Below are 19585 nucleotides of genomic sequence, written 5' to 3'. Positions count from 1 at the left end.
AGTAGAAGTTCTGAATAATGTGAAAAGAACATGACATAGGAAATGTATGTAATAATGTGAGCACTGACATAAACTTGGATACTTTAATCACGTGTCCCTCTTATTTTATTCAGGTATATCTATTCAATGACCATTCTTTTCATTCAACAAGTCAGAAATAGACTTTCAGCCAAATCTTTTTATTTTGTAAAAATTTATTTTGTGTTTAATAACCCAAATTAAGAGTTAAATAGTTACTAAGTGATGTATCTTAGAAAAATGATGTTGCTAATTTTATTTGATGAAATATGTGAATAAATAAAATGTGTTAAGGTTCTATTTAAATCTACTGAAATTTGCTAGAATAGCTTGGTTGTGCTTTTCTAATGATTGGTTCCACTAACAGCACTCAGTGGTTCTGGGAAGAGTCAGTATTCTGTAATGCTCCATCTCATTTGAAATGAGAGGAAATGGGGATACAGGACGCAAAGCAGAGCACAGGACACTGATTGAAAACATCTTAGCTAAAACAGATCTATTCCAGATAGCAGGTATATTCGTATTTTTTTGCCCAATAATTTCTTCTGAAATTGTGTGAGTTAGGGTTTCCCTCCCTTGTATCTCTTGAAAGAAATTCCTTTAGAGAAATTCTTTAAAAAGAATTATATATAATGTAGCATATATACTTTTATATGTAATATAAAGATAATTTACTTGGTTTATAATGTTTGTGAATATGTGTTCTTTTTTTTTTAACCCTCACAGTATTTTTAAACAATTATTTTGCCTTTTCCCTAGGGAGTTGGTCTCTCAGTTCACGGGCAATTCCGAGTGGCTACCGAAAAGTCTGTTTTTGCAATGCCAGAAACAGCAATAGGTAAAAACAACAAAACCCCCACAATTTTTCATAATTACTTTTAGAATTATGATCTTTTGATACATTTCAGATTACACTATTGTTGAAGGAATTCACTGAGTCCTGTTTGAGATACAGCAGTGAAAGAATTTTTAAAAAGAAATAGTAGGACGATACCTAAAAGTTTATGTTAGCTCATGATTATATCTGAAAACACAAAAGCATAAATATTTAACTGGAGACACTAGTACACTATAGTTAATTTTAGGTAAAAGATTATTAGCAGAAATATTCTTGCATTCAGATCTGTGCTCCATTTTGTATTAACTTTTGTAGGTGGTGTGAGGTATGGATCAAAAGTATAGGTCAAAGTTCATTATTTTGCATATGGAGAGAAAATCATTCCCATATCATTGTTTTGAAAAAGCTGCTATTTCTCCACTGATTTTATATCTATGTCTATATAGTTGACCTTGGTGCCAACACTGCACTGCCTTTATTACTGCTGCTTAATAGTAAAGTGTTGATTGGGTAGTGATAATCCTCTAATTGTGTCTGCCACCCCCTCCCCCCCCAATTGGTTTGGCTATACAGATCCTTTTATTTTTGTATGAATTTTAGAGTGATTTTGTAAGTTTCAACAAAAAATGCCTGTTAGAATTTTTATTTAGATTGTCTAGAATCTGTCAGTTTGGGGGGAGTTGATGTCTTAACACTATTGAGCCTTCAGACCTGTGAGAAGGTGTATCTCTCCATTTATTTAGGTCTTCCTAAATTTTCCTAAGCCAAGTTCTGTAGTTTTCAGTTTCTTACACATCCTTTGTCAGATTTATCCTCAAGTATTTCATATCGTTCAGTGATATCATAAATGATATTTTTAAAAAATCTAGGTCTGATAGTTACCGATACATAGAAATGTAACTGGTTTTTGTACTTATTTTGTATCCTGCAAACTTGCTAAGCTATTAGTTCTAGTAGATTTCTTTTGTAGACTGAATTGGATTCTCTAAATGTGTAATTTTGTCATTTACAAATAAAGTCAGTTTTACTTTTTCTTTCCCTCCTGGATACTTTTTTTTTCCTTACCTTATTACACGAGGTTGAACTTCCAATACAATGTTGAACAGATAAGTTGAGGGTGGACATTCTTGCCTTGTTACGGATTTTAGGGGAAAACATTTAGTCTTTCACCAATAAAGTACGATGTTAGGCATGGGTTTTTCACAGGTGCCCTTTATCAGGATGAAGAACTTTCCTTCTATTACTAGATGTCTGAGTGGTTTTATTAGGAATGGATTTTGAACTTTGTCATTTTTTTCTGCATATGTTGAGATGATCATTGTCTTTGTATGTTTTAAGTTTGTTAGTGGTGAATTACTTTGATTTTTTTTTTTCAACGTTAAACTAACCCTGCATTGCTGGGCTAAGTCTCACTCTGGTATGATGTGCTGCTCTATTTTTTATATGTTGTTGGGTTTGATACACTAAAATTTTATTTGGAATTTTTGTATTTGTGTTCGTGAGGGATAACGATCTGTGGTTTTCTGGTAACGTCCTTGCTTCTTTTGGTATCAGGGTTATGCTGGCCTCATTTTCTGGAAAAGTTTATGTAGGATTGGTTCCCTTTTTTTTTTTGAGAATTCACCAGTGAAACTGTCTAGGCCTGCAGTTTTCTTTGTGAGGAGGTTTTTAACTACAAATTCAAAAATCTTTAATAGATGTAGGGCTATTCAAGTAATCTATTTCTGCTTGCACAAGCTTTGGTAATTTGGGCCCTTAAGGGTTTTGTCCAATTTATTAGCATAGATTTGTTCATAATATTCTTTTATTATCTTTTTAGCATTTGTAGAATCTGTAGTAATAGCTGGCTTTCTCTTATTCTTGATATTAGTAATTTGTCTTCTCTTTTTTTTCTGATCAACCTAATTAGAGGTTTATTAATTTTATTGATCTCAAAAAGCAGCTTTTTGGTTTTATTTAGTTTCATTGATTTCTGCTCTGATCTTTATTACTTCCTTCTACTTCCTTAAGGTTTTATCTCCTTTCTGTAATCTAAGGTGAAAGCTGAGGTCAGTGGTATGAAACCCAGGTATAGAATCCTATTCTATTCTGACGTTTAAATGTCAGTACTTCAGAAATTTTGCTACGCTATCTTATTTATATTGGTTTCCATGAGAAATCTGCTCTCATTCTTGTCTTGGTTCCTCTGTAAGTGTCTCTTTTATTTTCTCTGACTGCTCTTAGATTTTCTCCTGATCACTTGTGCCTCGGTCACTTGATTATGATGTGCCTCTGTGTAGGTTTTTTCATATTTCTTATACTTGGGCTTATTGAGCTAGTTAGGTTTAAAGTTTTTGTCAAATTTGGAAATTTTTACATTCTTTCAAATACTTTTCTGTCCCCCCATTTCCTTTTCAGGAACTCCATTTAAACTTTTATTAGGCTCACTCATGCATTTTTTTTTTTCTTTTTTTCATTTTAGATAGTTGCTATTCCTGTGTCTTCCAGTTCACTAAACCTTTGTTTTGCAAAGTTGAAACTGCCCTTAATCCATTCAGATATTTTTCAGGTTATACATCCATCTTTGTTTTCATCTGTCGTAGTATCTTTTGGGTATTTTTCTAAAAAAAAAAAAACCTCTGTTTCTACTTAACTTTTGAACATATTGTATATGTTTATTATAAGTGTGCTGATATTTTTGGTTTCTGACTCTTATGTTTATGTCAGTTCTGAGTCTTTTATTTTCCCCTCTGGCTGCTTGGAGTTTATTTTTCACTTGGTGCAAGGCACAGGGTTATAGGATGTTAGGAAGGCTCTCCTGTGGCTTGAGTGGGGTTCTCTTAACTTCCTTTTTGGTGTTTTGCTGTTTTGGTAGAGCTCAGCTGTCTAATACTGTAGTCACTAGCCATATATGGCTACTTAAATAGAAATTAATTAAATTTAACTAAATTCAGCTCCTCAGTTGCACCAGTCACATCTCAAGTGTTTAATAGCCATATCTGGTTAGTGGCTACCTTATTGGACAGAATAGATTATAGAATATTTTCATCATCACAGAAAATTCTGTTGGCTAGTACAGGTCTAGAGAAAGATAATTTTAGGCTTGGAATAGTATGGCAGTGTAGAGTTGGAATGGAGTGGATAGATTTGGAAAATGTTTTGGAGTTAACTGGCTTGCTGATGTAATGAGTCGGGTGTAACTCCAAGGTGTTTAGCTAGTGCTGCTGGGTGGATGACGCTGATTAGAGGGATGGGAATTAAGAGCTGTGTTTTTGCCACATTATATCTGGGATGCTTATTATCTATGTAGGTATATCTAGAATGCAGATCTGAGAGTTTTGGTATGCAAGGGAAAAGGTATAACTAGATAGACAGATTTGGGAGTGTGTTAGTCTGCTGGGGCTGCTGTAAGAAAATATCACAGACTGGGTGGCTTAAACATTTATTTCTCCCAATTCTGGAGACTGGAATTCTGCACACTATACTCCACCAGAGTGGCTGGAGTATAGTGAGTGAGTAGTAAGAGATGTAATTGAAAAAGTGGTCAGTGGTCATGAAGACTGAAACAAGTGTTAGCTTTAATCTAAGAGAAACAGAAAGTCATGGAAGAATTTTGAGCAGTAGAATGCAAGACTGATCAAGATTTGTGTTATTAAAAAGATCACCCTGGTTGTTGTGTGGAATACTGTTTAGAAGAGGAATCAACAGAATATAGTCATTGGTGGAGGGTTAAGGGGGTGGTACAGGAGAAGAAGGTTTGAGTGTTGCTGGTTGTACCCTTTATTGGGATGGGTGCTACTGGAGGGAGATGATGGGGAGGGGGTCCTGAATTCAACTTTAGACCTATCTTGTTTGAGGTGCTTTTATCTCTTAATTTCTATTTATAGTAGCTTGCCACTGATTCTTTCAAGTTTAGGAACTTTTAGATAAGTAGAACTGGAAAGAATTTGAATGTTTGTGTTTTTACTTCAATTTAATTAATTAAAACAATTTTCAGATAGATACATGGATTATAAAACTAGAGGGTCACAATTTTTTAAGAAACTCTTAAACACTAAAAAGTAGAGTACTGGTATATTTATATATATGATACTTTTAGTTGTTGCCAGTGGAGACAATAAGAGAATTTTTAAAATACTGACAGTTAAGAAAAGAGTAGATGCAAGTGATTTGATTAGGTATAAAATTGTTCATTTAATAGGATGTCACTTTAAATATCTTGAATACTAGATAATTTGACTATTTGGAAAGTGATTAAATGGTAATAATGATTTTTCACTTAATAACCTTAGATTATGTATGTTTTTTCCTAAGCTTATTATTTGGAAAGAAAGTATTTTTTCAATCTTCACCTATTTTGGAGGTTCTAAAAAAGTAAACTAGTGATGAGAAATTTTAGGTAATGTTTATTGAGTACCTATATACAGAACATTGTGCTGTCAGCTCCTTTGTTGGCTTCTATAGAAATGAGACATAAAAAATTTGAAGAATACTCCAATTAAGTTATCGTAATTTATAGCAAGTCTCTTGTGATATTGATTGCATTGTATTTGGTGCATTGTATTACTCTGGTATAGTAATAATATTTTTAATATAGATTCAGACTCCAGAGGAAAATGGCTGTCTGACCTAAAGTGAAGTATGTTTATCTCTCTCATTTGAATTATCTCTTTTTGTTCATAATTACAGGGCTGTTCCCTGATGTAGGTGGAGGTTATTTCTTGCCACGACTGCAAGGAAAACTCGGATACTTCCTTGCATTAACAGGATTCAGGCTGAAAGGGAGAGATGTGTACACAGCAGGAATTGCTACACACTTTGTAGATTCTGAAAAGGTAATTACTCAGATGATTGCATTTTGTGTTGGAATAACTCATACTGCATGGGGAGGAGTATGAGTGGTTAAAAGTACATACTTTCAGGTAGCATGAGTCTGAATCCTGGATCAGCTCTTAAAGCTGTGTGACCTTGGAGAAGGTACTTAAGCTCTTCAGTCCTCAGTTTCCTCATACGCAAAATGGAGATAATTATAGCTGGACCCAGGGCCATTTTGCCTGCACTTTCAGTGAATATTTCTATTGAATAATTACAGCCTATGTTAAAAAAAAGCAAGTAGTATTTTAAGAAAGTCTAATACACAAAAATCTAAATTTATATATAGATAGGCTTTTATAAAGACATTTTTGAAAGGTTCTCTTGTTTGTGTCCCTAATGTATCTAAAAGTTTGTAAAATATGGTCTTAAAAACTCTTCTGAAGAGTATCTGTTGCAAAGGACATCTGTTACTTATCTTTGTCTTTAAAAATTATTTTTAAACAGTATGGCCACTTTTCTTCTACAGGATAGCATAGTGACAAAGGATATGCAGACAGACAGCCTGGCTTTAAATCCCAGCTTGAATTTAGCCTCTTTGGCCCCAGTTTTCCCATCTCCAAAATGGGAACGACAGGTTTACCATAGTAGTTGAAACTCCCTTGTGTTAAATGTAACAGAAAATGCAATTCAAGGTAGTTTTGCCTTGCAACTCCCAGCAAGAGATTTGGGATTTATTCTGCTTCAGCTGGCTTAGCTCACTCTGACTGGGCTGGCTTATATAGCCCCTAAACCACATGGGTGACTGGAATACACTGACTAACCAACCCATCCCCGCTAATGTGCTCCATCCCTGGAACTTTGGGGGTGAAGTCAGTTTCTGAGGAAACCCATGGATTTCTGATCTTGATGGAGGGGCATTATGGGGTAGGGGAAGGAATGTTATTAAAATGTATGAGGTAAACAAAGTTGAAAGTTGTCCCATTACTCTGTTAGGAGGGCCTTGCCTCACATTTGCTTGATGTTTCAGATCTTTCTCCATGTTACGGGCATCCTCAGTCCATTGAGTAGTAGGTGCCTGTCTCAGTCTTCCCTTGAGCTGTAACAGGAAGCAGGCGTGGGCACTCCGTGATCTACTCTGGAGGGATGCCCTTGAATCTCGTGGAGTTTGGTTAAGAATGGGAGAGACAGCTGATCCACAACCCTTTTCGCTCTTTGTCAGATTGCCCAGTAGTATCAGTAGCATGTAGACCGCCTTACAGGGCCTGTATTGGAAAACAAAAATAAGTAGTACACATAGGGAATGGGGCCAGAGGTGGGTACAAAAGATAAAAGCCCCTGTATCGTCTGGCAGTACAGTGTGGTAAGTGTGAAAACAGAATACAAAGAAAGTACTCAGTGGATTGAAAGGAGAAAGAGCTTACTTAGAAGAGGGGGCTGGAAGTTTTCTTACAGAGCTTGCAGTTCGGCAGGGCTTTAAGATAAGTATCGTCAGAAAAAGCTGTTCTGGATGGAGGAAACTTTAATAAGCAAGCCTGTCGGGGTAGGAAAGCATTAGCTATGTTTTAGAAACAGTAAAAAGTCGCATTTGGCTGAGCCCAGGAATAGGTATGGGAGGGACTTAGACGGAGAGTTGCTGGAGGATGGAGGGAACGAAAAGTACCCCCTGAACTAAGAAGGTATCTTGAGACCAAAAAACAAACCAAGCAACTCTGTATAATCAACAGATCAGTTTCTTATAGTGTAATTTACTTGCAAGGTGAGATTGGGCGCAGAACGATCTGGCAGCATTTGCAGCTATGCTTTGTACTGCTGAGAGTCTATTGGGACAGGTTTATAGTTGACCTTGGGGCATGGGGGTGTGTGCTTGGAAACAGTGCATTCCTAAGTCAGGCTTTATGAATGGGCAACTAGTCTCATATGAGTACCAGGAATACATCAATGAAAGTCTTCATCATTGTTCGGGGACTAACAGAGCATAGAGGCCACCTGGTCCTAAAGATTATTAAACGTTATCTATTAACTACAAAGCCCTTGATGACAGAGAAGTGACTTACCACACAGCACTCTCCTAGGTAGAGTCAGTGGAAGGACAGGAGGAACTGTATGGGCCCAAGATGATGTCAGTTATGTTAACCATACAGGAGTTACATGTGGCTATATTATAGAGCTGTGCGTTGACTATAGTAACTGTTAGTCACATGTGGCAATTTCAGTTAATAGTAATAAAATTTATAATTCATATCTTTGGTTGCAGTACCACATTTCAAGTGCTCAGTAGCCCGAGGGAAACAAAGATGAATGTCTCTCCTCTTCAGTGTCTTCCATCTTTATCCATTCCTTGCAAGGGAGCATTTGCTTTGTGGGAATGTGTTTGCCTTCAACCTCAGTGAAAATTTTCTTCATTGACTCAGCTGAAGAGAGAGCATCATAATTTTAAGACAAAGATTTTTTTAAAAAGAATGTAAGATTTCTAAAAAAAAAATTTCTGTGTTTCTATGGGGTTTTAAATGTTTTCGTTTATTTCCCTCCCATAGTTGGGCTTTTTAGAAGAAGATTTGTTAGCCCTGAAATCTCCTTCAAAAGAAAATATTGCAGATGTCTTAGAAACTTACCATACAAAGGTAAGTTGTCAGTATTCTAACCTCAGATTTTAATTCATGGGGAAGGGGAAGTGACCAAAGAGTTAGCAGCTGGTGAATATTACAGTGTGTGTATGTAAGTAAATGTACTGGGATTTATTTACTTTAAAGCTTGATGGGAGGATCTCTGCTTCATGGTTGTTAGGATGGCCGTCTAAGAAGATGACTTCTTTACCGTTCAACTGCACAGCTTGCTTTCTCACTGCTGGTGAATTTCAGTGCATAGCCTTGTGATTGGCCCTTGTGAGGGCTTTTTACAACGTGCTGTGACATTTCTGTATTGGAGGTTCAATGTTGATGCTGTTTGTGGAGCTGCTAAAGTAAAACTCTGGTATATATCTAAATATAATAATAAAGTATATCGCAGTATTTACTTTTAATTCCTATGTTGTCTAACTTGAATTCAAGCCAAGAATTATAAAAAATGCTTCATGACTTCTAGTTAAACTTTCCTTCCTGAAACCCCACTAAAATTAAAAAAAAAAAAAAGGAATGAAAAATGCATGAATCCACAAAGACAGACAGAAAGAAGAGGAGACAGTGGCAAGCATGAAATGTCAGTATTTTGGAAGCTTGAAAGTGAAAGTGTGAGGGCAACTATCTTAGACCCGAGAACGCTGAAATTTTATCCTTCAGTGGGGGAAGCCAGTTAGAAGCAAGCCAGTTCTTGATGCAGACCCTTTGTAGTGCCAGGGCTCCCTGCTGGGCCTAGCTGACTTAGGGGAGGGCTCTACTGAAAAGAGGCAGAATGTACTAAATGGCAAGAACTCTGGCCTCTTTTTAGTTGGCCTCCAGAACTCTTACACTGCATCTGTTGTGGTCTGTTTGGGCAGCCATAACAAAAATAACATAGTCTTGGTGGCTTAAACAACAGATTTTTCTCACAGTTCTGGAGGCTGGAAAGTCCAAGCTCAAGGTAGCAGCCAGTTAGGTTCCTGGTCCTGCCCTCTTCCTGTTGTGCAGGTGGGTGCCTTCCTGCTGTATCCTCACACAGCAGAGAGAGAAAGTGAGTGCCCTCAGGTCTCTTCTCATAAGGGCAATAATCCCATCTTGAGGGCTCAGTCCTCTTGACTTAAGTACCTCCCAAAGGCCCCACCTCCAAACACCATCACACTGGGGATTAGGGTTTCACCGTGAATTTTAGGGGGACACAAACATTTAGTCCATAGCACCATCCCACTCCCAAGAAGTTCATGAGAAGAAGAAAAAAACCTATAGCTGTTGACATTTGAGGACCTCTCTAATGAAAGAAACATCCAGGTTCTTGCCTGAGCATCTCATAGTGCGTCAGAATTGACAGTCCTAGAAGTGCAGTTGGCGTTACACACAAAGCTTTCTAATTTCAGTGCTTCACACACACACAAAAGCAAGGATTGCCAGGCGTTAAAAAAACAGGGATTGGCTAAAACAAACAAACAAACAAAAAGCACTTGAAGGAAGTAGACAGTGCAAGGGGAAGAAGGAAACTTAACAATTATAGGCTTGGTTGGTTTTTTTATTTTCAGATAAGAGGAAAATACTTCATCTATGACATAAGAACAGATATTATAAAGAGAAACAGTTAAAGAATAAAAAAGTTTAAACTGTGATAGTAACAGGAGCGGAAAAAACCACATCAGATTAGATTAAAATGATGCCTGAGGAAAACTCTAAGAGGAAAATGGAGAGAAAATAAAATTAGGTATTATTCCAGGAGATCCAATATCTAGCTGTTAGGAATTTGTAACAGAGGAGAGGAAGTATTTAGAGAAATAATCCCCCACCTGATTACCCAGAACTGAAGAACATGAGTAGAGGCTGATGGAGCCCTGAATACTTAGCGCTATGAATGTGAATACAGAGCGTGTGAGGGTTTCATCCAAGCATTTGAAGTCTCCTCTTTTGTCAGATTGGGTAAACACGGGGTGGATTATAGTGTGTGGGGGTTGAAGGGCCTTAGCAAAGAGTTCTGTTAAATGTGTAGGTATTAGTCTATAAGTCAGGTCATCTTGACCTTGTCTTACTCAGTATTTTTCTCAGTGATTTGGATGAGAAGGTTGATGGCATTTTGATCAGATTGATTTGAAACTAAGAAAATAAGTTAAATTAGGTAAACATACTAATGAAAAAAACCACTTGGGATTGATCTGTTTAATAGTAACAGTGTGAAATTTAATAGATGTACAGGGAAACTCTCCATGTGTTTTCTCTTACTCTCTCTCTCCTGTCACTTTCACAGCACTTCTGACACCAGATGTGCTGGTTTTCCACATCAGGCAATTCTGCACAACACCTGCTGGGTGTCCCGTATAATTCATTTCAGTGCTAGCACTGTCTCTCTTAGATTAGTGTCAGATCCCACAACTTAAGGGCGCAGTCGCACAAGATTGACCCTACTTTAGGCAGCCGCAAATCCCAGGTTATCACCTGTACTTCTTCTCACTAACTGGCAATAAATTTGGGTTCTCCTGCCCCTCCTCTTTGGGTTTGATAATTTGCTAGAGTGGCTCACAGATCTTGGAGAAACCCTTAACATTTATCAGTTTATTATAAAGGACACAACGAGGGATATGAATGAACAGTTCTATAGAGAGATACATAGGGTGAGGCCCAGAAGGGCCCCCAGCCCAGGAGCCTTTGTCTCGCGAAGCTGCGGTGCACCACTCTCTGCCTTCTCATCAGCTTGCAGCTCTCCAAACCCCATCCTTTTAGTTTTTTTCTGGAGCCTTCATTACATCAGCATGAGTGATTACATTACCAACCATTGGTGATCAGACTCAGTCTCTCCCCTCACTGGAGGTGGAAGGGCGGAAGTGTGGAGGGAATGTTGATATTGGGAGATGGGACTGAAATTTACCTTGATTCTCCTGGCAACCAGCCCCCATCCTTAGGGGCTTTCGCTAGTCACCTCAGTAACAACAAAAGTGTGATCGAAAGGGGCTTGTTGTGAATAACAAAAGACACCTATTTCACCTTTATTTCAGGAGCTGAGGACAGAAAACCAAATACAACAAAAGATGCTCTGCTTAGGGATTTCCATGGGTTCTTGGAAGTTGTGAGCCTGGAACAAAAGACCAGATAAATAGGCAAAGATCAAATACATATTTCTTATTTTAAATCACAGTGTCGCAGTAGAGATAAGTGAAAATCTTGGATATCAGTTCAAGGTACCAAGTTCATAAGTACAGTATGGGATAAATGTAGCCTATGGTGGCACCAGTTAAAACAGAGTTATAACTGCTCCGTGTAAATCAGCAGCATAATAGGACTGCCTCAAAACTAATCTAGAGTTAGTCCTGTTATTTAAAGCATTGTATCCAAAACAAACAAGGGTATGTGAAGCCCTGTTGTACTTTGCTATGACTCAGGCACATCTGCTACTAAGGTACATGTTCCACACTTTAAGAATGACCTTGATAAACTGAAACTGTATAAGAAGGACCTGGATTGTGCGGGAACACAAAACAGCACTGTGTAGGAAGAGAGTAACTTGAAGAGGGATTAACTAGAACTGTAAACATGAGAGGGCTGATTTTTGGTCCAGAATTTTAAAAAACCCTAATTACAGTTGTTCAAGCACTTATGAGTTCTTTAATGAGGTACTGTTCCCGCCCCTAACCCCGAGGTCAGTGCTGCAGGGATGTCAGGGATATGGGATTTCTGTATCAGACAGAAATTTGGGCAAGATGACTTCTCAGGTCCCTTGCAATCCTTAATTTCATTGATGCATTTTAATGGTAACATAATCATTTATAATTACATACATAAAAATACAAAAACATTTTTTGCTGTTGATGCTTTTAAGAGCTAGTCTGGAATAATACTGTCTGAATTTTGAGCATACAGTGATAGTTATTTATGAGGCTGGATGTGATTTGACTGGAAGTTATAATCTGTCACAAAATGTATCATTAAATATGAAAATTTTAAGGATTTTTAAAAGGCTTGAGTTACTATAAATTAATTAAAGATTTTTCTTTTCAAATAGTCTAAGATTGATCAAGACAAGTCTTTTATACTTGAGGAACACATGGACAAAATAAACAGGTACCTAAAGAGAGATCTCAATTATATCTGTTCCTTTGGAAAGACTATATTAAACTGAATTTACTACCACTGTAATTGCATTGTGTTCAGGTAATATACCGAATTCTGCAATCAGATAACAGTGTTTTTTTTTCACTTAACTTTGAAAGTAGCTTCCTGCCAATTTCAGGGGGAAATAAATTCATTATATTTAAGTAATCTATCATGCTAATTTGTTTTAGTGCAAAACATTTTTTTTCCCTTTAATGGGGAAGAGAGGCTAGAAAATAACATTTGAATTAACTTTTTTTTTATGGAGTTATAGTCAGTTTACAATGTGTCAATTTCTGGTGTATAGCACAATTTTTTCAGTTATACATGAATATACATATATTCATTTTCATATTCTTTTTCACTATGAGCTACTATAAGATCCTGAATATATTTCCCTGTGCTATACAGTATAAACCTGTTTATCTATTCTGTATATACCTGTCAGTATCTACAAATCTTGAACTCCCAGTCTGTCCCTTCCCACCCCCCTCCCCTCGGCAACCACAAGTTTGTATTCTATATCTGTGAAAGTTTGAATTAACTTATCTTTTATCTTTGTAAAGTCATGTTCTCTGAAGGTCTTAATCAAGCTGATCAGCAAAAGGTTTTGTGCAGTGATTTGAGAGACTGACAGACTAACTTAAGGAACACAAGAGGAAGAAAACTATTGGAAAATAAGACAACTATCTCTCCATTTTAGAAGCATCAGCTTTTCACAGCATTGTTTAGTTACATGTAATAGATACAGGGAAGCAAAAGAGAAAACTTAGGCTTTACTTTGCAGCGGTGAAGGTAGACTGTAAACACTTACCCAGAGAAACACTGTTCTTTCATCATCCTGTGAAATAGATTAGAAACCTTTTCATTATTGGAATGGGGTTTGGGGAAAACCTGTGTTTAGATTCATTGCCATCCTGGAAAGAAGAAATTGCTTGCACATTGTTGAAATCATGTTTTCTTTTTTTATAGTTGCTTCTCAGCCAATACTGTGGAACAGATTATTGAAAATTTACAGCAAGATGGTTCATCTTTTGCCTTAGAGCAGCTGAAGGTAAAACATAGATTGTTCCTGCCCTGAGTGTGGTGAATTCTTGTGATAGGGAAGCCTCTGAGGGGTGGTAGAGCTCTGTGGTGGTGACACTGCATAATTTTTTTTTTTTTTTCTGAACTCAATTGAGCTTCATAAAGTAGTTTCACAAAACCTTTATTTACCTAAATCCAAATGCCTTGACTATCTGCTGGATTTTGACAGCAAAGCTAAGCTGTTTTTAGGTCCTTTGAATATAACAGAGAAGAACTTCATAAACATGCTTCATCTCCAGTAATCCTCCTTGTCCTGAGAAGAAATGTTCAGGGACATTTTTAGTAGAATGGGTTAGATCAATGAAAACAGTCAGCTTATAGTATATTACAATTGTGACATCAATCTGTAAGTTCTGTTTAACGTCCATCAGTATGTGGTCTTTTTAGCAGTAGGTTTAATAAAAAAGTGATCCTTTTTAAACTAACAAGAGGCTCCATCTAGAGCCAGAGCTGAGTCTTAAGCAGTGTTTCTCAGTGTTAGGTACACTTTGATCTTTCTTCAACGTGACTCAGCTGGTTACAATAGAAGAAGAATTGTTTCTGCATAAATGAGTGCACATTGGACACTGACATTCTTGAAACTATCATGTGATTATGAAACTTGGTATTTTAGGCTGTCAGACAAAGGAAAGGAAAAGGTCTGCTTCCTTATACTAAAAAGAAATGATATTTTGGCTTGTCTTTATTTGATAGTATTTTTCAATTAATAATTATAGCATTTCACTTATCAGGAAACTTTTGACAAAAAAATCTAAGTCTTACCTGTGAAGATGAAAACATTTCCTCATTTTTAAGGGAATGTTAATTGTCTTTTAGGGTCTTACTCAGTATTGGAATTCTATTAACCTTCCAAGAATAGACATAAAGTAGACCAGCCATGTATTTCCCTAACTCACAAAAGTAATGTTACTATGAACAACTTTCAGGAATGTTTGCATAAATGTAGGTAATCATTTTATATTTCAGGGGTTCTGACTTAAAAGTTGGTTCTCTTGTTTTCAGAGCAATATAGAAACCAACATTCCTGTTTGGTTTGTTTTTTTTTTTACCCCTTGCATTAGGGCCCAATTAGGTATGCACTTAAAATAGTCAGGCAGCACATTACCTCTAGGCTGTATGATGTCACTTTAAAGTGATGCAAATAGGCAAGTAACCGTATTATTTTAAAACCACTGGCTTACCCCAAAACTGAGGGGTAGGACACAGACGGTCTTTCAGTCTTCCTTCCATTCCTCTAGCAGTATGTTTATTCTGCGTTTGGGAGAGGGTGCTTGGCAAGCTAGGATCACTATAAGCACTCCCAGTGAAAGGACAGATTTTCATTTTTATTCATTTGACCTGCTCTGGTGAATGAATGTGGTGCCACAATTTTAGTACCTGCTGGGAATCAAGAAATTCCCACTGAGGCTTCCCTGCTAGAGCTCAGATACAGGGCTCCTTTTAATTATGTCAACCAGAAACAACCCAGAAGGAGGAGATAACTGATGGTGCTTCAGTGACAGGTGTGCAAATCACATGTTTGAACAAATTTTAAAGAAGATTCTAATACTTGGGTCAGTAGGCCTTGAGGATTGCTCCTAATCCCTGTAGGCTCTTCAGGAGTTCCTGTCTACCTTCTGCAGGTGCCAACCATCTAGTCTATGTCTATATCTAGGGGTTCCTTTCTCTCCAGGATTGTGCACAGGACTTAATCTTTTCAGCATATTTATAAATCATTACATAAAGACATAAGGGTTTTTTTTTTAAATCCTTTCTTCAGAGTTTTAACTAATCACTATAGGATAGTATGGGGCTAAAAAAATGACAAATATGGGGAAGTTGTAAGTTCTTTACAACTGAGAATTTTCATAGAACCTTATTTTATGGCTTCTAATGTCCTTTCTTAGATTTTCCTCCAGAGTTTCAATACACTTTTGTTTTTTTAAAATAATGCTTAAGGTTGGAATTTATCAAATCTCCTTTTAATCCCTCTTTTGGTGAAGGCTATTCATGGTGCCAAGCAATTCATGTAAGCTAATAGGCTGTTTAAATACCCTGGTGGGTAGCTTATATTAGAGAAACCTTAACCAGACTCCAGTACTCGTGTGTGTGTGTATGTGTGTGTTTTTAATAGTGGTCAAATACATGTAACATAAAACTTACCATCCTAACCATTTTAAAATGTGCAGTTCAGTATTGTCAAGTATATTTACATTGTCATGCAACCAACCACCAGAATATTTTCACCTTGCAAAACTGAAACTCTGTCGCCATTAAACATTTCCTCACCTCCCAGTCTCTGGCAGCCACCACTATACTTCCTTTTCTGTGAAGTTGACTACACTGGATACCTTGCATAAGTAGAATCATACAGCATTTGTCCTATTGTGACTGGCTTATTTCACTTACCATGGCATTTCAGGTTTCATCCATGCCGTAGCAGAATTTCATTCCTTTTTAGGGCTCAGTAATATTCCATTATATGTTTAGACCACATTTTGTTCATCCGTCCATTGTTGGTCATTTGGGTTGCTTCTACATTTTGGTTCTTGTGAATAATGCTGCTGTGAATATGGGTATACAAATCTTCAAGACACCCCTTTTAATTCTTTTGGGTACATACCTGGAAGTGAAATTGCTGTATCATACGGTAATTCTGTTTTTTAGTATGTTCAGGACTCTGTACTGTTTTCCACAGCAGCTGCACCATTTTAACATTCCCGCCAACAACAGTGCACAAAGGTTCCAGTTTTCCCGTGCCCTCCCCAACACTTGTTACTTTCTGTCCTTCTGTCCTTTTTGTTGTTGTTGTTTATGTAATAGCCATCCTAATTGCTGTTGGGTGGGAGGTGATATCTCACTGTGGGTTTGATTTGCATTTTCCTAATGGTTAGTGGTATTGAACATCTTTTCGTATGCTTATTGACCTATTTTGTATTTTCTTTCGAGAAATGTTTATTTAAGGTCTTTACCCATTTTTTAATTGGGTTTTTTGTTGTTGAGTTGTAGGAAGTGTTCTCCTGTTTCAGTTTCCCCATTCTGGTGGTGAGACTATTAGGCTTGCCAAAGTGAAGAAGATTCTTCAGGGCCGATGAGAAGTTTTTCTTTTCCAGAATTACAAGTGATAACAATAATCAGAGCAATCACAGGTAGAAGGGATTGCAATTACCCCCCTCACCTCAACTCTCAGCAAGGACACTAAGCCGAGGACATAATGTAAGTGGGTCAGCAGTCCTTAGGAGGGCTAGGCAGTGAGGTCCACAGCCAAGAGAGGCAGAGAAACAAGAGTAGAGAGCAGTGAGTCCGGGAGGGTGGCCCTGAGCAAATGGCCAGGGACCATGGTTGCTTTTGACTTGTCTATTAGGTGTTTCCTTGGTTACTGGTGGTAGGATAGGCTGCTGTGTCAAAGGTGTAGAGAGAGGGCATACACTTTCCTTTTCCAGCACTAGAAAAGTCAAAATTCTTGGGAATTTCTTCTTTCTAGTCACCAGTGTGAGATTTATGTGTGTGTGTGTCTGTGTGTGTGTGTTTTTTAAATGCTCATTTTGTGAAGAGTAAATAAAACTCAGTTTTCACTTGACGAAGTTAATATACAAGAATATGCCAGGCCTCTGTGAAGAATTCATGCACTGAAGAATTGGGGGGAAGATAGGAAAGCTAAGAATGATAACCAAGGCATAGAGTTTATGTAAGAAGAGCAGCACAGTATTAAGAGGAGAAATTAAACTTAAAAGATTACTAAGCTTTATGCTTTGAGAGTTACCTATGTACTGTACTACTTAAAAATAAAATGACTGATATTCAGGAAAACTGCTACAAGAGTTGTTCTCCTGCTGTAAACAACTAGAAAACTGGACAAAACGTATGAAACAAGTGTTTGTAGACATTAGACAATGCAGGCAGCACATGTGATTCCTGAGAGAAGGGAAACAAACAAGAGAGCCCTAAGATTGACCCAGCTTTCTTCCTGCAGGAATTTCCAGACTATTGATCTGTATGTTTTTGGGGGTAAAACTTCAGAAGACCAGCGGAAGAGTCACAGGAAGGCAGTACTCTGAATAGTTAGCAAGGCTCATACAGGTCTGGGAAGCATTCACATTCCCATCAGCCAGACAGTTTATACTTTAGCAGTGGGGGTAATTAATACTAGAATAAAACCTGCTCTGAACTCCCAAGGTAAGTCAGTGGGGAAAAGACAGTCTTTAATAAATGGTTCTGGAACAACTGGCTATCTGTATGGAAGAAAGAAAAGTTCTTGACTCTTAACCTTGCCCTTGTATGGGAGTTAAAAATTCTCTACCCTCTTGGGTTCTCTGGCTTGGCCTAAGAATCAAACTTACATAAGACAGATTAACAGTAGAAAAGCATACAAATTCTGTTAAATTTTTACATGTACATAGGCATCTGCACAAGAGAATGAAGACTTGAGGAAGTGATCAGAGCAGGAAGCTTTTGTACCTTTTAGGCAAAGAAACAATAAGTCTGTGAAGAACTGACAAAACAGAGAACTTTGGGCTAGGAGTAGTAAGTGGTGAAGAAATTAAGGAAGATAAGGGTTATTTTAACAAGTTTGTTTGTACAGATTTCTTAGCCACAAATTCCCTGTCTCTGGTGATCAGAATGTCTTCCTTCTGGCACAGGGAGGGTACCTTTCATTTGGTATTATCTCCTGCTTTCAGGAAGAGTAAGGTCAGAGTGCCCTTCTTACACCTGTTATTTCTCAAGTGACTGTAACTCAAAAGAATCAGTATGCCAATGTGCTGTATCTTGGGATGATGTGCTCTGAGCTCCTTCACAGCATTTGCAATTCAAAAGGGATTACGCACCTAAATGTAAGAGGTAAAACTGTACAACTCCAAAGGAGAACAGGAGAAAATTTTGTGACTTTGGGTTAGCCACTTTTTTTTTTTAATGCAAAAAGCAAGAACTGCAAAAGAAAAAAATTGATAAATCTATTATAATTAAACTTTTCCTCTTTGAAAGACATTATCAAGAAAATGAGGAAGCAACAGATTGGGGAGGGGGGATATTTGTAAAACATGTATCTTTTAACAGGACTTTAATCCACCACATACAAAGAACTCTTACAACGTAAGAATATAAGGAACGCAACTAAAAAATCTAGACATTTCACCCAGGAAGATACATGTATGGCCAGAAAGCACATGAAAAAATTCTCAAGATCTTTAATCTTTAGGAAAAGGCAAATTAAAACCACAGTGAAATGTCACTGTGCATCCATTATAATGGCTGAGATTTAGAAGGTTGATGGTATCCACACCAGCTTGCATATTGCTGGCAGGAAAGCAGTTTGGCAGTTTCTTATAAAGTTAAATGGACACTTAAGTGTAAGACCCAGCAGTCCCATCCTTAGAGATTTACCCAAGAAAAATGTAAACATATGCCCTCGAGGTGCTTGTACTCACAGGTTCATAGTACCTTTATTTATAATAGCCTCAAATTGGAAACAACAATCCCTGTTAACTATTGAGTGAGTAAGCAGATTGTGATGTAGTCATACAGTGGAGTACTCAGCTGTAAGAAGGGATGAGCTGATACATCACACAGCATGGATGAGCCTCAGAAGCATCGTGCCAAGTGAAAGAAGGCAGACACGAAGGACTACTGTATGATTTTATTTTTATAAAATTTTAGAAAAGGCAAAATTACAGGCACAGAAAACAGATAAGTTGCTAGGGGATAGGATCGAGGGAAGGAGAAGCCTTTGAGGCAGTGGAAATGTCCTACATCTTGATTGTGGGGCTAGTTGGACAACTGTGTATGTCATTCAGAATTTGTAGAACTGTGCTCTTAAAATGAGTGAATTTTTATCAGATGTGAAAGTAAAGCTAATGATTTGAAAAGTGAAATGACATACCAAATTGCATTTAAAAAAGTTTAATCTATAGAAGTGAGCGTTATATTTGCTGAAGGTACCCATAATGGTATGCAGTTTACTACTATTAACAAAAGTAATTTAATGGTAGCGCTGATAGATACATTGTGCCTTTGGGAAAGAGTACAATAAACCTTAAGGGGAAAATGCATCAGCTTATGTAGACAGGAAGAGAAGATGGTTTCCAGTCCACTGATGGATCTCAGTGACCCTTAAGTGCTCTCATGAGCATTCAGGATATCATGAAATAGCGGTACTTGAGTCTTTAGATACTGTCGT

General features: G+C 37.3%; 1 protein-coding gene across 2 annotated transcripts in view; it reads left to right on the top strand.

The window, feature by feature from the left end:
• HIBCH (3-hydroxyisobutyryl-CoA hydrolase) overlaps positions 1 to 19585 on the top strand; it is a 69682-nt gene that overhangs the window by 33921 nt on the left and 16176 nt on the right. For both annotated transcript variants that reach the window (XM_032479916.1, XM_006184319.3), the window contains exons 7-11: positions 778 to 856; positions 5525 to 5670; positions 8185 to 8271; positions 12257 to 12315; positions 13318 to 13399. In XM_032479916.1, coding sequence (XP_032335807.1) covers positions 778 to 856; positions 5525 to 5670; positions 8185 to 8271; positions 12257 to 12315; positions 13318 to 13399 — 453 coding nt within the window. The remainder of the gene's footprint in view (positions 1 to 777; positions 857 to 5524; positions 5671 to 8184; positions 8272 to 12256; positions 12316 to 13317; positions 13400 to 19585) is intronic.

This window comes from Camelus ferus, chromosome 5 (genome assembly GCF_009834535.1).
Source record: "Camelus ferus isolate YT-003-E chromosome 5, BCGSAC_Cfer_1.0, whole genome shotgun sequence".
In the NCBI taxonomy this organism is placed as follows: domain Eukaryota; kingdom Metazoa; phylum Chordata; class Mammalia; order Artiodactyla; family Camelidae; genus Camelus; species Camelus ferus.
This window is presented reverse-complemented; position numbering and strand designations above follow the sequence as displayed.